We start from the raw sequence: 16107 nt of genomic DNA on the forward strand, positions 1-16107 counted from the left end.
AGAACTTAGAATTCTAGATGTCTCGGAAAAGCAGAAATAAACTTATCTTATACTACTGTAATAAGTTCAAATCTAGTCTTTGTTGCGATCTTCAGATACAGAGCTTTCTTTTGCTGCTTTAAATGCATTACGATGGTTCCTGGATTCCACCTTAAAATGCAGGATAATGTTTGATACAGTCACGGTGTTGAAAATTGACGCTAAACTTCAATAAATTCGTATAAAGGGGCGGCTCTTGAGGGAAGTTACATCGGGTCTATGCCAATTTATGGTCGAATATTTTTCGTGTTTGAACTTGGCCCGATATTTTTTTTAAATTAAACGTTTAGGTTTTTTTTTTATCAGAAGCGATTCAAAAGAGCCGCTTCGACCAAACAGCAAATAGGCACCTTGGAGAGCATTTTCGAGGCCAATTTATGGTTGAATTAAGCCCTGATACCAGCGCCGAAATTAGAGTCGAGTAGTATCGGTATACCCATCTAAAACTTTAGTCCAATTTTTTTTTCTGTCAGGAGTGATTTTTTAAAATCACAAACGACAATCTTTCCGAGAGAAGTAGCTCAAGTGGTAGAGCATGGCCTCGCATTCGGTAGGTCGTGGATTCGAATCCATCTCAAACCATCCTGATTGGTTTTCCTCAGTTCTACCATGCAAATGCCGGGATAGTACCTACTAAGCAGGCCCTGGCCGATACCTTTCCAATCCCTTTCTATTATTGTTGTTGTTGTTAGATATGCAGTATAAAATGGCCTCTGAGCTGTATCTGGTGATTATTAAATAAATAAAATAAATGCACACCCTGGCAAAAAGGAAAAATAGATAAAGACAACAAATTCTTTCCTCCTAAAAGTATTTCCTAAAAGAACCGGGTTCAGGTAGGTATCAAAAAAAAACAAAACAAAAAAGAGAAAAATATTTAAAGGTGCACATAATCCGTATGCAAAATTTTAATCTTGATAACTTGAAAACTAAGGGTGTTTTTTTTTTTATTTCCCTCACCCCTCCGCCCCACTTGACCACCAAGTTTACCATCCGGTTCCGAAACGCATCTGGGGTGCTCTTTGGTCCATGCTTGACTTGACCAATAAAAAATCCGGGTTCAATAGTGTTATATGAGCTTAATAAGCGTTTAAACACAACACTATTCCATGGTACCGATTCGTACCATAAATTCCCAGAGGGTTAAACACTACTAAGCAAATATTTTCGAAGTGACGGCTGATCGAAATGATTAAAGATTAGTGTGACATGCTCATACGATACAAGTCTTTCTTAACTTTTATTTTCTACCCCTTACTGTTCACAAATTTTCTTCAATTCCCTTTTTTATCTGAAAGAAAATGAAATAACGAAAAAAATGTTTATTTTTACCCCGTCCATTTTTTTGTTCAGTAGGTTGAGGAAAAACTACTACTAGTACTAGCGGTGAGTATTTATGGAAATCAGTCGCTCCTTTCTTTGATGTCAACTGCGGCTACAAATGAACAGTACTAATCCTAGGTTCGCTGTTGTATTGGTAGTATTGGGTAAATTGTATCCAATCGACAGACTTTGAATTGAATTTGGAATTTGGAAGGTATGGACTACTATTGTGACATCTTGAGGAAAAATCACTGCATGTTCAGAGCGCTGTTTTCCATTATAGAAGAGATTCTCAGAAAATTTGATTCCCACACCCCGAAAACGCAAATATTTTAAAATAATTTAGATATCATTGGCGGTAACAACCTGACGACCAGCTGTTTAGTGAGATATTTTTGTTTTGAGAAGTACATGAAAAGTAGTTGTTGTTTGTTGCAATGAAGTGAGTATACTATTGATCGAATATAGCGTATACCTGCGTACTTCCTAAATTTTAGGTGGCTATACGATAGTTTCCAAAAATTAGAGGTAGGTATACGCCGTATACCCGCGTATACCCTCCATTACACCCCTGCCTATACAGTATATCTTTTCATTAGTCTGCGTCTACCTTGCTGGTTCTTCATTTTCTTAGAAGACTAGTGATCGCGGTCCTTAGTTTGGGAACCGTTGTTATGCGCATGTGTTTCGTTTGAAGATTTGAAAGATTCTTTCTTTTTCTTAATATTATTTTGTTTTCCATCTTTCGCTTGGTTCACACATTCATTCCATGGATAATAACAAAATAGAACTATATTATTCTACAACTTCGAACTATTCAAATGTAGTGTTCATCGACTACCATTGTCTCCAGAATTGGCAATGGGGAAGCATTTCGAACTGCTCCGTCTTTAATAAGTGATGTTAATACTACACGTAAAAGGTATGAAAATTGCATATTTCGTAGTCACCCTTGTTGCTATCATCAGAAACTTTTAACTATTTTATGCATTCTCTTGAGAGAAAATAATAATAATAATAATAATAATAATAATAATAATAATAATAATAATAATAATAATAATAATAATAATAATAATAATAATAATAATACTGAACTCGATTTTCTTCTTTTGAACTTATACTAACATGAACAAACGAGATATTTTTCCAATTTTGCAGATACGACATAGACACGATTTCACATTTTAAAACTATTTTATTCAAAAATAGCTGTGCAGTGGTAAATGGAAAAAAGAAAAGCGGAAAAATACTCATTTACAACATAATGTTCTATAATATGACCATGATTAATATTGTCATTTGTATTTTAGATATTTAATTTCTAAACCTATGTGTACAAAGAAAAGTTCCTTCTTTCAATTTTAAATATTTAGTTAATTTCCAAAAATACTGTAGAAAGGAAAAGTTATTTCCTGTTTTCACCTATGTTTTGAAAGTCTATTAATGCAGTTTCAATAGAACAATTTTTTGTGCTCTTTGTGCCAGAGTTAGCTTTTGATAATTAAATAAAATTACTTCAACATGCTCAAAATTTGAACATGATTAGTAATGTTTCTGATCGTGCGTTTATACTTTCTACAAGCGCTTATAGTAATGGAATGTTTATTCATCTATAGAATGCAGAGCTAAATAGCAGAACATTTTTAAGTAGAAAAACACAGGTGCATTTGTTCTTTAATAATAGTTGTCACTGCATATTGTTCCAATGTTTTCTTTACCGAAATATCACTGACTGTCTGAAGCTAATATATCCACCCATTCTTGTATTTACGGTACACATATCGCCATCTCTGCATGATTTCTCATGTGTTAAATAGCTCACGAAACATTGTGACATCATCTGCTGAACGAAATGACAACTACTGCGAGAAACCAAAGATATATGTATATGAAAAATATTTCTCTCTCTGTTTCTTTACTGCATGATCCAGCTTCTTCTTACTACTACGATGTTGCCTTATTTCAAATTAATTGAACTTGAAGAATTTTACGCGCCTAAGAAAACTTAATCTTAGGATGAGTTTCTTTTAATTTCCTCAAATACGACGCACGTGATTTTGTTCACGCTTCATTCGACAAAGAAAGAAATTCGAGAGAGAAAGTATACTGCAGTGGCCCGTATCTTTCACTTTTTAAGTGCAATAAACTGTCATATTTTGATAAAATATTTATTTTTGTTCTCGTAAAAATGATTTAGAAATTGAGTTATGTTTCACCGATGAATGTTGAATTCCTTAATGAAACAGGAGCACAAATTATTTATACAATAACATTTTTAAAGCTAAGTGAAAAACTGAGAAAAATTCAAATTTACAACTTAATCTCTCCTTCTATTTATCTCCTATAAAAACGTATACCGAATATTACCTTTGGATGATATAACGGCTCGCTCAACATGCGTACTCTGGCCCTCTCCTATTTTGGTTAATGCAGTGACCCAGAATTCATAAACTGCTTCCTTTTTAAGATTTTGGGTCTCGTAGTGATTCTTTGACACTGGTACTCTCTTTTTGAATGTGTCCTTCTCTTTCCCATTTTCTAGAATTCGTGTATAGACATTATAACTTATTATAATTCCGTTTGGTTTTAAAGGTGGCAACCAGCTAACTATGAGAGTTGTAGAGGAACTGGGAACCACTTTCAAGTTTGCTGGAGCTTCTGGAACTGAGAAAGAAATATCAGCACGATTAAACATTATCATTTACAGAAGGTAATGCAACGATAGTGTCAACTAAAAATAAAATTAATACAATTAATGCATTTTATTTAAAATGTGCAGAATACTTCTGTATTACGTAATAGAATTAATTTCATTTCTGGAATTATATGCTATAATTTAAGCCAACTATGTATGCGCCTGTATGTTAAAGATTAATAATGAGTTTATGCGTATTTAGATTTCTTATTAAACTAATGTGAAAAATTATTCGTAGCTGTTTGCCTCATAGTGACACAATCAAGATAAATCATTATTAAATAATAGATTAATATTTTAAACAAATAGTCTGAAAATAGATGATCCAGTTTTAATATTACATTTATTCAAGACCAAATTTCTACTAGAATTATTAGCATGGAAACTAGAATTTCATTTTTAGAAAGGTGATGGTACATAATTAATACCAGCATATATAATTAGATTTTTTAACTTAGTCTCTGTTAGCCACAATACTTTTGCTGTTAATCTACATTTTAGCACTGGATGAATAAAATAGTGTATCCTGGGCTTTGAGCCACTATAACACACACACATGTTGTCAAAGATGGAAGAGTATGTAAGCTTATAACATGAAAGGAGTTCGATTTCATGCTTAATGTTTCTGGTTGTCTCAATCACCATAAGTTTATTGCAGAAATACACATATACAGGCATACATTTCAACTTTATACAGTAACAACAGATTACGGTATAGGGTATTTAGTATGTTACTCTTCATTTTGAAATGATCAGAATTTATCGGGGACGGTGACGTGGTCGTGCTCTCTTGATTACGAAATAGTGTGGTGGGGAACGGGTTATACTGTGAGAGTTGATCTTGTATGATGGTGTGTGCACCAGTCAACCGCACCATATTCAAGCCCCAGTCTTAGTTCGAAACCCACGGCAATAGCGGTGTCTTGTAACCTTGGTATTGCATAAGGACTTAAAACTCAAAATCTCAACCTCAACTTAAATAATCAGAATTTATTTACTTCGTAATAAATGTACTTTTATATCCAATCCTTCAAATTGATACATATAGAGGGTGTTTCAGATTAAATGTCCAGTGCCCATAAATCCCAAACGGCTAAAGATTAAAAAAATGGAGAAATAGGGAAATATTACAGGGCATAATGAATGGAGCGTGCTGTTTCATCCACAGGGTCTCTATCATGGTCCACTGGATTTCTCGAAAATTTTAAATAGAAAGGTATGCCATTTGATATATCACTAAAAGGATTTTAAAAAAATCTGTAGGAAAAATATTTTCATGTAGGGCACTGTTTATGAAATGGTCATCATTTAAAGTGAGTTCTTGCACAGTCAGATAAAACATTCAGTTCTTATAAATGACAAACGGCTGAAGGTAAGAAATTAAATAGAAACTGAGATAGGGAAATGCCATTGGGCGTATTGAATGGAATGTGCTGTTTTTCCCACTTGTTACTTGTCAAAACCTTATTGTGTCACAGTGCCATTTTAAGCATTTCAACTTCGGTCATTTTAAAGAAATGATTAAATCATAGAAAAACTTGTAATTATAAGTCATCGGAAATTATGAACAAAGCATACAGCTCAGAGGACACCGTTTCAGTGGAAATTGCAGTACAGTAATGTGGTTCCTAAACATTCAAATGATGGCTCTGGCTTTCTTTTTGTTTGTTTTAAGTGGTTAAAGTACACTGAAAGAAAAATGAAAAATAAATTTGATAAAATGTAAAAACAAAAAACTTTTTCCGACAGGAAGTGTTCGTTGCAAATCGAATGCTAATAGGTGCTGTGTACCTGAGAGCGTTGAGTTTAGATTTTGATGTTTTTTTGACCAGAGTTCACTGTAAGCTAGTGGCACTTAAAGTTATTTTCTAATACTGAATTCTCTTCCATTCCTCGCGCATTCATTTTAACTTGCAGGGAATTGTATGTTTTACATTTCAATTCTTGGTGATTTGGTTCAATATTGTATTCCTCACAGTAATTGTATTCTTAGCAGTATTTGTATTTATTAATAGCATCAACAATATACTTTAATATTTAAGTATAAATAATAATTTTATCAAATTTATTTTATATTAATGATGATGCCTTCGTAATGAAATAAGCTGAAAAATAAATTGTTACTGCGTTGTTGCTGATTGCATATCCATCACATGTGCATTAGTGGTTGAAGGAGCATAATGGTATGTCTATCACAGGTGAATATCACTTAAGTGCATGCGCCTTTCATTACCTAAAGACACTCAAACTGTGAGCAGCGAAATATAAACCATTGTCATTGGCGGCAATAACCTTTTGCTCTTCGCTTGAGTTCTACAACTTCATTCATGTTTTAACAGAAATGTAATGTTAAGCACATGAACATACCATTTTATTTCTGAAAATCGTAAACAATACGATTTAGTTCATTTTATTAACCGTAGAGAAATTAACTGTAGGAAGTACGTAGTCTGGATCAGCATGACTATCATCCTGAATCTCAGACGACTCTTTATTCGATTATTCTACCATCAATTCGAGATTTACAACTCGGGACACCAGACAGTCAAACATATAGGTGTTCCCATGCTGTTCGTCAGTATGCTTGGCAGTCTTCCGTTGCCATACAACGCTAGCACATACCCAGTAAGTTTTCTCTGCATTTGCAGGCACATTTCCAAATTTCAGCTACCTACATAATGTTCTATGTTTCAATCCCAACCCATTCCCCCTAATAAAAGAATGTCGATAGAAGTGGTGCTTATCATTATCTTTCCCCTAATTTGAGTTATAATAATATTTATATATTAAAAGTTGATTCCGAAGGTTTTTTCACTATCTTAGAGTATAGTGGAACTGTCATTTCCTTCGATATTATTATTGTGCTGGCCAGAATATTCTTCTTTGACTTCCGTCCTATGCACAGACAAAATCGAATATAGCCCTATTACAATCCTATAATAGTTGTGTTGAATGCACTTTTTTCTATCTTGATGATTTTTTAAAATTCTTTTTGAAATTTTTAAGGCTAACATTCAAGTAGTCTTGCAGAATGATCCATTCTCTACCACTAGTGCTGCTACTACTGTAGTACGTTTAGGTATCTCTTTCGTTTCTATTATACGTAACAACGTTTATATTTTTACTGTCTTTTTCAAGACTCCTCATGTATTAAAGATAACTATGGTCATTACGGTGCATATTTTCTCGTAGTTGAGGCAATAAATTTACAGGATTAGAAGCCGTCATCAAAATAAATCTGAACATTTACTAAGAGGGATGTAATAATTATAAAATCGGACATCCTTGTGTGTATTGTTGGAAAGAGGCACTAAAGTCAAAAAAAAAAAAAAAAAAAGGAAGAAAGAAAAAAGAAAAAGAAAGAAAGAAAAGAAAACGATGTCTACACAGATATATAGCTTTAAATTAACAAAATGTGTTCGTTATTAAAGTAATTGCGTTTATTGAATGAAGATTTATTCTTAGTGTACACATACACCTAAAAGACAAACTTTTCTCAAAATATCAAATAATTTTGAAAACGATAATCTGGTACACTTTAAAAAGAAAAATTAAAAAAAAAAAATTAGAAAGTTCACTTACCATCTTCATCCGTGTGACAAAAAACAGGTTTACTTTTTACTCCAACTCCTACTTTTGTGTATGCTTGAACTTGAATGCTATAATTAGAATACTTTTGAAGGCCAGTCAGAATAGTCCCAGTGTCAGAAGTTATTTTTGTTTCTGCTTCAATATAATCTGAAATTGCAATCAATTAACTCAATAGAATATGAAGTTGTTAACGTCATTCTAGTAACGTAAGTATTAAATTTTCACACACATATACCAAAATACTCAAATTTTAGCATGAGCGTTGAAAGAAATGTCAAGATGTGTTTAAAAAAAAAAAAAGCTGAGCACCAACATCTTTTTGAAAAGTTATTCATAAACCAAACAAATGTAATTCTTCTTTGGGATATTGAGATCTTGATTTCAAGCTAAATTATTATAATATCACAAGTGTGGTTACAAAAGAATGGTGTTTTAAATACATGTGGGTAGCCATTTCTTTTATTTATAATTAAGAAGACTGTACATTTAGCATAACAAGTTCTGTTCAATTCATGAATCATTTTCTAAAATATTAACAACGACATTTAAACTTTGGTTGTATGGTGCACTAACAATGCACTAATAATAATAATAATAATAATAATAATAATAATAATAATAATAATAATAATAATAAAGAAAAGAAATATTATTTCTTTTTTGGGGATTAAATAATGTTTGTAGAAAACTTAGGCCTAATTGTGACCAGAAATTCCGACTAACTCAACAAATGTTGCAATCCATGTGCAGAATTAGGATAAGGAACTAGATTTGTATGCTTTCATCATTTCTGGTCATGTTACCCCGTCACGTATGAGGGATAACGTCTCTCAGTGATCACACTAGCCGAGGAGAGTGAAGGAAGAAAGCATTGGGAAAGGAAGGAAGCAGCCTGGAACCTATATGTTAGGTAACACCACGCCATTTGCATGATGTGAATGAGGAAAACCCAGTAAAACTTCACTCGGGATGGCTGGCCTGAAAAAGCTTTTACACTTTTTCGACCGAGTGCAATTCATGTCCAATTCTAGTTTCTTTTGTAACTGCGTCAATGAAACAAGGACAAACACTTTAAAATAGTACATTTAAAAACTCCACATTTTCTTTCAATAATTACTAAGATTGCATTATCGTCAGAATTGCCGTAATTAAAAATTATGTGTAACAAAGTATAGTATGTACAGTAAGGGACACTTCTGGATGGTACAGCCATATGGAGATTTATGGCAAAAGTGCTCCACCAGTGGAGTCCGAAGCATTTATCTAGAAGTATTGCAACCGAAATAGCATTAAAGGAAGGCGGATGGCATAATCGCCAGGCACTGAAAATTCCCGTACACTTGGGCGAAATTCCCACTACCGTCTACAGCATCATTTCTCCAAAATGAGATTAATCTCAGATATATATAAAGTTCTTATGGCAAGCATATTACTTGATATATGTCATATTCGTGAAGATAAAGGGCAACAAAAAATTAAAGTCCAATCCTGTTTCTGTTGAAATGAACACTCTTTCAGTCGTTTGATCTGAAATAACTTTACAGCGCCTCCACGTCAGGAGGGTAGGCCCATTGGTATAGCGCTTTTATGATTTGAAGTTTTGCTCCAAAGTCATCTTATGTCATAGCTGACGTCCAGTGTTGGGAAGTAACGTAACGCAAGTAACGCGTTACTTGTAACGCGTTACTTTTTAAGTAACGTTTCCTAGTAACGCGTTACATTTTTTCCAAAGTAACTGTAACGGTAACGCGTTACAAATTTTTAAGTAACGTACCTAGTTTGCGTTACTTTTTTCGCGTTACATTTCGGATGAGTAACTACAATATATGCATTTTTTTCGGAAATAAATGTTTCTTTCCTGTAAGTGAACTTCTCAGAATGAAACAATCGAGCATGAACTACGCATGTCAGTGACCGACAGTCACAGACACACAGAGAAACAGATAAGTTCGTAGTGCCATTTGCTGTTTTTTGAAGATGAGAACAGGCTTAGGGAAATCACGTGTACTGATTGCAAGCACCTGGAAGATTTTGTCGTAGATTTTGACAGCTCCAAATCAATACATTCAGTGAGTGAACTAGGAGTGCAATGATACAGTAGTCTATTTTACTTTGATTCGTTTTGTTTTTATAAAGATGGAGAACGAAAATATTTTGCCGTTCGAACATTTGAAAAAATACTTTTTTTTTCTTAAGAGCTGAGGATGATGGTGGACATAATTTAAATGTAAAGTGTCTGAAGTGCCCCGGCAAAAAATATTTATCAACAACTAGGGTGGCATAGTTAACGATTTACAGTAAGGGGTTAATATAAATAAACTGTGTTTTGATGAGCAGGCCTACTTTATTACTAGAAAATAGTTTGCTGATGGTATGTAATATTGGAGTTCTTTCAGATCAGTTTGCTTATCCTAGAGTCCCGTTGATTACACTAGTTAACAAATTTAAACTTTTTCTTTGTTACATGAGAAAAATTACCTGATCTTAAAGGGACTTTTTGAGCTGAATTCGAATATGCACTCGGTTTCTCTCCATCACGTACAGTTTTCTCGTAACAGAGGGATTTTCGGGAAATTCCCTCAAAAATTTCCCTTTTTCAGATATTTTATTCCCCTAGCTCCTGTCCCCTTACATATAGTAACATAGAAATTATACCTAAGTATACCTTGATTTATATTTAATAAACCCTAAAAGTTTCGTAAAAATCACTTTGTTCTTTCTAGAGAAATAAATATATTTGTATGTATACTGTGTGCACTGTTTATTGCACCTGATAGTAATGCTTTCAGATCTCCTGAGTTGGGGTAAAAACGATTTGCTTTATTACTACAAACACAGACATAGAAATGAATATTTACAATAGTCAACAACACACTTGTATTGCTCTCTGTAAATTAGAAACTTGTATAAAAATAGATTGTACTTCCAACGTATATTTTTTTAAACGTACAGTATATGCATATCTTAATAAATATATATACAATTCTCCAAGGTAGTTGGTATTTTATTAGGACTGCAGTGCGGTTACACGAAGTACCAATGTTTTTTATGTTTATGGGATAGCCGAGCTGATGACAAACATTATGAAGTGAAGGAATGGGAACCTAGAGTGAATTACGTACCTGGAGAATGCAACGTCAAATACGCTCCTTTGGTAGATCCTAATAAGATATTACTACCGCCACTTCATATCAAGTTAGGACTTATGAAAAACTTTGTCAAAGCCATGGACACATCTGGTGAAGGTTTCAAGTATTTGCGAGATAAGTTCCCTAACCTGAGTGATGCTAAGATTTCAGCGGGAGTGTTTATTGGTCCCCAAATTAGGAAATTAATGCTTGATGATAGCTTTGACAGCAAGTTAAACAGTGCTGAGCTAGCCGCCTGAACAGCATTTAAGTGTGTTGTGCGCAACTTTCTGGGCAATAACAAAGCTGAGAGTTACACAGAAATCGTACAGGACATGCTACAGAAATACAAAGAGTTGGGTTGTAGGATGTCTTTAAAAATCCACTTTTTGCACTCCCACCTCAGCTTCTTTCCTGCTAACCTAGGTGCTCCCAGCGACGAACAGGGGGAAAGATTCCACCAAGATATAATGGCAATGGAGAAAAGGTACCAGGGACGATGGGATCCTTCAATGATGGGGGACTATTGTTGGGGTCTTGTTAGAGAATGCAACATTTCTTCTTAGTGTACGTTTTTGTAACCCAATGGAATTTTCATATATTGTGATAGTTTTGATTGTCTTTTCATGACCTTTTGGTACATTTGTATTATTGTTTATTGTAAATTGTCACACTTGTAAATTATATTGTATTATATTTTATATATGTGTTTGTGGTAATAAAGCAAAACGTTTTACCTCAAGTTAAGAGATCTGAAAGCATTACTATAAGGTGCAATAAACAGTACACACAGTATACATACAAACATATTTATTTCTCTAGAAAGAATAAAGCGATTATTACGAAACTTGGAGGGTTTGTTAAATATGAATCAAAGTATACTTAGGTATAATTTCAATGTTAGTATATGCAAGGGAACAAGATCTTGGGGTGTAAAATAAACGAAAAGGGAAATTTTTGAGGGATTTTCCCGAAAATCCCTCTGTTACCGGAAAATCGTACGTGATGGAGAAAAACCGAGTACATATTCGAATTCAGCGCAAAAAGTTCCTTTAAGAACAGGTATTTCCTTTTATGTAACAAAACCTTTGTTAACTAGTGTTATAGAGTAGTGTAATGTTTCTCTATATTCTTTATTTTTAATTTTACATAACAACATTGTTATTATTATATAATCAGTTTAGCAGAATAATGATAAGCAACCATTTTTTCTAACGCATAGGGATGAACACGAGTCAAGCTAAAACTCGACTCGACTCGAATTCAAGTCGAATTTCGAGTCAAGTCAAGGGTAATATCCTCGAGTCGAGTTCCGAACCGATTCAGTTTTTCGCGTCGAGTTTCGAGTCCAGTCGAGTTTGATAAATTTCTCGTTCGTTTTTATGGCCTGATTACACTGGAAAACGAAAGCCATGGAATACTTTTAGTGTTGCTCACGAGAGGAGACACTGCTCGCATCTCGTCTCGTCTCGATAACGAGACCACAAGAATTTTTTATAACAAGCTCAGCTCGGCTTGGCTCAACTGAGAAGATGGCTCGAGCCGGCTCACTTGGGGTGAACCATCGGCTGGAGCTGGCTTGGTAGGAATGAGCCTTTTGCTCGGTTCGGCTCAACTGAGCCGAGTCGGTTGGGTGAGCTGTTGGCTCGGCTCACTTCTGGGTTCGGATCGATAGTAAATGAGCTGTGAGTCGAGCTGCTCGAGTCGTTGACAATTCTAAACCAGGGCCGAGCAGTTTTCAAGATATTTGGCCAGTACCCTATAACTTTTAACAGTGTTTGGCTAGAGCCCGAATACTCAACCTAGACCCTCAACCCAAATTCAGAAGCTCGTGAACAATGCCCTTGACTCCTAGACTTCACGACTACTGAGGTTGGCAATCAGTTTGTTTTTTAGTATTCAAATACAAACCACCTATCTTTCTTTTTATATACAGTGTTGTTATAATTAATAATAATAATAATAATAATAATAATAATAATAATAATAAAAGTTGTAGTAGTAGTGTCATTGATAATAATTATACTGTCTATGTAATATACTTGAAAAATGTACTCAAAACTACACATTGGCTCGAGTCGAGTTGGAGGAAATTTTTCGAGTCGAGTGCTCGGGCGAGCTCAAAGATGTCTGTTTCTAGTCGAATCGAGTGTCAAAGAAAACTCGCTCGAACTTGCACGTGTCCATCCCTACGAGTAACGCAGTATTTCATTTTATCAATGTTACATTACATGAAAATGTTCATATATCAAATAAAATTTGTCCTTGCATTTACATAAAGCGATTCAGAACGTTCAATAATAATAATAATAATAATAATAATAATAATAATAATAATAATAATAATAATAATAATAATAATAATAATAATAATAATAGCAGTAGTAATAGTAGTACGGAAAATTGAAGTCATATATATATATTACATTTTTAAAGTTTCGCACCTAAAAGTAACGCGTTAGTAACGCGTTACTTTCGAAGTAAAGTAACAGTTACTTTTTGGGGGCAAGTAACGCGTTACTAACGCGTTACATTTTAAGAGAAAGTAAAGTAACTTGTAACGCGTTACATTTTTACAAGTAACTTACCCAACACTGCTGACGTCACTAAAGAACGAGAGATGCAAATATGATGAAGGAGAAATACACTCACATGTGCAAATTTAGAATTGGAGAGAAAATGATTGGATATGATCCATATTTTGTCGCAAATTTTGATTTTGTAAGTAGACATGTAAAAGCTCACCCGAACCTGAGAGCATCCCACTACCAATTCTTGAATTCAAGTGGAGAACTCAGTTGAGAGCATCAGATGATTACGGAGGGAGAGAAACAACTTAAGGTATGGGGAACGAAGAATGAAAAAAAAATCTACTTCCCTGGACCGGATTCGATCCATAAACCTCACAATTACCAAGCAACGCCTTTGCTCACTCATCCACAGATCCACACAGAACGATAGACAGTCATATGTCAGGCATAAAGCGTTCGTTACGAACAGTGATTTATTTATACGGGGGAAGCTAGGGAAATTCCCCGTCTCTAGTTTTTCTTTCCCTGGCACTAACTTAGTTACTGTTGTCCCAGCCTGGAAAGAATATTTTCTACCTCTAGAAAATTTCCTAACAATTTTCATACATTTTTTGCAACACAAAACATTTATTCATGGCTGTTCTGCATAATTCTACTTACACAAAACAATTACTTCCAATTCTATGAATTCCCGTACCAAGTAAACAGAAGTACTGAGTATGAAATTTTATATCTCGGCAATAGTTTTGGAGAAAATACCCAAACTTAATTTTCTATTTGGAAGAGGGGGAGACACACACGCGGGGCTTAGGGAGCAGAATGCGCCCATAAGATTTGTTTCGGGGACATAAATTTACATTCAAATGGCAAAACCACACTTTTAATTATACCATAATTTTAGTTTCAAGAGCGCCAAATGCGTAGAACGAATGCATTCTTTTCGGCTTGGAAGAATAAAATTATGGATGAAGATGGAAGTGAACAGACTGATTATGATCAGGAACAATGGATGCTACCAAGCAGTGGCGTAGCCAGGAGGTCTGGAACCTCCGACATTTGTAAAAGTTGTTAATATAAGCCCTAAGATTGCGGTTTTATTCAAACTTTTTCCCGGAGGGGATCCATGGACTCCCCCCAAATGAACGTTTAGCCAGCGGCCCTCTGAAATCAAATCCTGGCTACGTCTCTGCAACCAAGTGATGTATTCTCTGTCACATAAAAATGCATGTTTTTTCTCTGGATGCCCCTTACTATGAGAATGAAATCGGTACACATTCCTTGCTCCCACATCGCGATTTAATTAAATGTTTTAAAAGTTTTTAAAGCTCAATCCCTATAGCACGGCCAACAAGAGATGGTCTCTGACTTTTCTTACCACATGCGGTGGGATATTGCAGCCCCTACTTTGATACCAGTGTTACCAACCACGATCACTCTGTCTTATACCATTAATTAAATTGCCACTAAAGTTGAACCGAAAAAAACCTTGACACGCGAGTAGTGGCAATGTTACTGCGAGCTGTCAGAGACGTTCTCTTACTGGACGCACTATAACCAAATCGATAACTGCATGATCTATCTCTTTGCAGTTCACACAAGACACTGTAGAAATATCGTAAAACTTAATAAAAGCAAGAAAAATGTTCTTTCACAGCGAGAAGCTTACGATTATTGCCATATATTTTTAGCGTAGATGTCTTGTGTATCTTATTCCGTAGCTCATTGGATCCGTACAGAACTCCCGTTCCAGCGACAAATGTTCGAATCTTTGTCTCCCTACTTTTTATTTTTTCATTGACCAGGTAGTACTCCAGTAGAAAGAAACATATGGTTACAGTTTAAGGTTTGATTCGATATTCTGCAAGTATTTATTTATTTATTTATTTATTATCAAGCGAAAAAATGAAGTAGAATTTTACAAGCGTAAAACTGTTCTAGATTTGGCTGTTAATAAAAACTATGAATAAGTTTTCTATGAATTTGAGTCGAGATTCGAGGCGAGCCACACTGTAAAATTCGAGCCGAGTCGAGACTGCTCGTAAAAACCTCGACTCAACTGGAATGTCTCGAAAATCTTTCTATAATTTTTAATATTATTTTGAAGAAGTATTCACTCACAGACAGCCTTGAAACCAATTGCAACATTTATTACTTTAGAAAGGTACAGGACGCATAAACTTAATAGTTAATTTTTCGAGATCAAGATTTAATTTCCAGACTAATTCAGTTAATTAAAATGTTAACACTATGACATTGGCAACTACGACTGAATTGAACACGTAACCATCGCCACTGGACCTTGGCGCAGTGGCAGAGCGTAGCATTGTCTGATGAATCCCGATACCTTCTACATCATGACGATGGGAAGGTGCGAATCCGTCGTGTGCCAAGGCAATAGCTCCTTCACACCTGTACTGCGTGAAGGAGAAAGCTGGCGGCGGCTTAATTATGCCCTGGGGAACATTCACGTGCGCATCCATGTGTTTAGTGGAGCTTGAGCAAGGCACCATGATGGCCGAGGTGTATCGCACACTGCTTGCAGACTACGTACACCCCTTCATGTTTCCCAAAGTAGTGGCAGATTTTGACAAGATAATGCAGCATGTCACAAGGCCAGGAATGTGATAGAGTGGTTCGAGGAACACAGGGGCGAGTTCCAAGTGATGTTCTGTCCCCCCAACTGGCCGGATCTGAACCCAATCGAACACATCTGGGATGTGATTGAACGTGATGTCAGAGCACATCGCCCCCTTCCCCGGAATTTAAGAGAGTTAGGTGACCTGTGTATGCATATGTG

General features: G+C 35.1%; 1 protein-coding gene across 4 annotated transcripts in view; it reads right to left on the reverse strand.

The window, feature by feature from the left end:
* LOC145688485 (cell adhesion molecule Dscam2-like) overlaps positions 1-16107 on the reverse strand; it is a gene marked incomplete at its 5' end in the record, with an annotated part of 1010929 nt that overhangs the window by 36944 nt on the left and 957878 nt on the right. For all 4 annotated transcript variants that reach the window (XM_081762790.1, XM_081762793.1, XM_081762792.1 and 1 more), the window contains 2 exon segments: positions 3733-4029; positions 7643-7798. In XM_081762790.1, the coding sequence (XP_081618916.1) occupies positions 3733-4029; positions 7643-7798 (453 nt within the window).

Source organism: Thermobia domestica, chromosome 6, assembly GCF_964235325.1.
Source record: "Thermobia domestica chromosome 6, izTheDome1.hap1.1, whole genome shotgun sequence".
Taxonomy (NCBI): Eukaryota; Metazoa; Arthropoda; class Insecta; order Zygentoma; family Lepismatidae; genus Thermobia; species Thermobia domestica.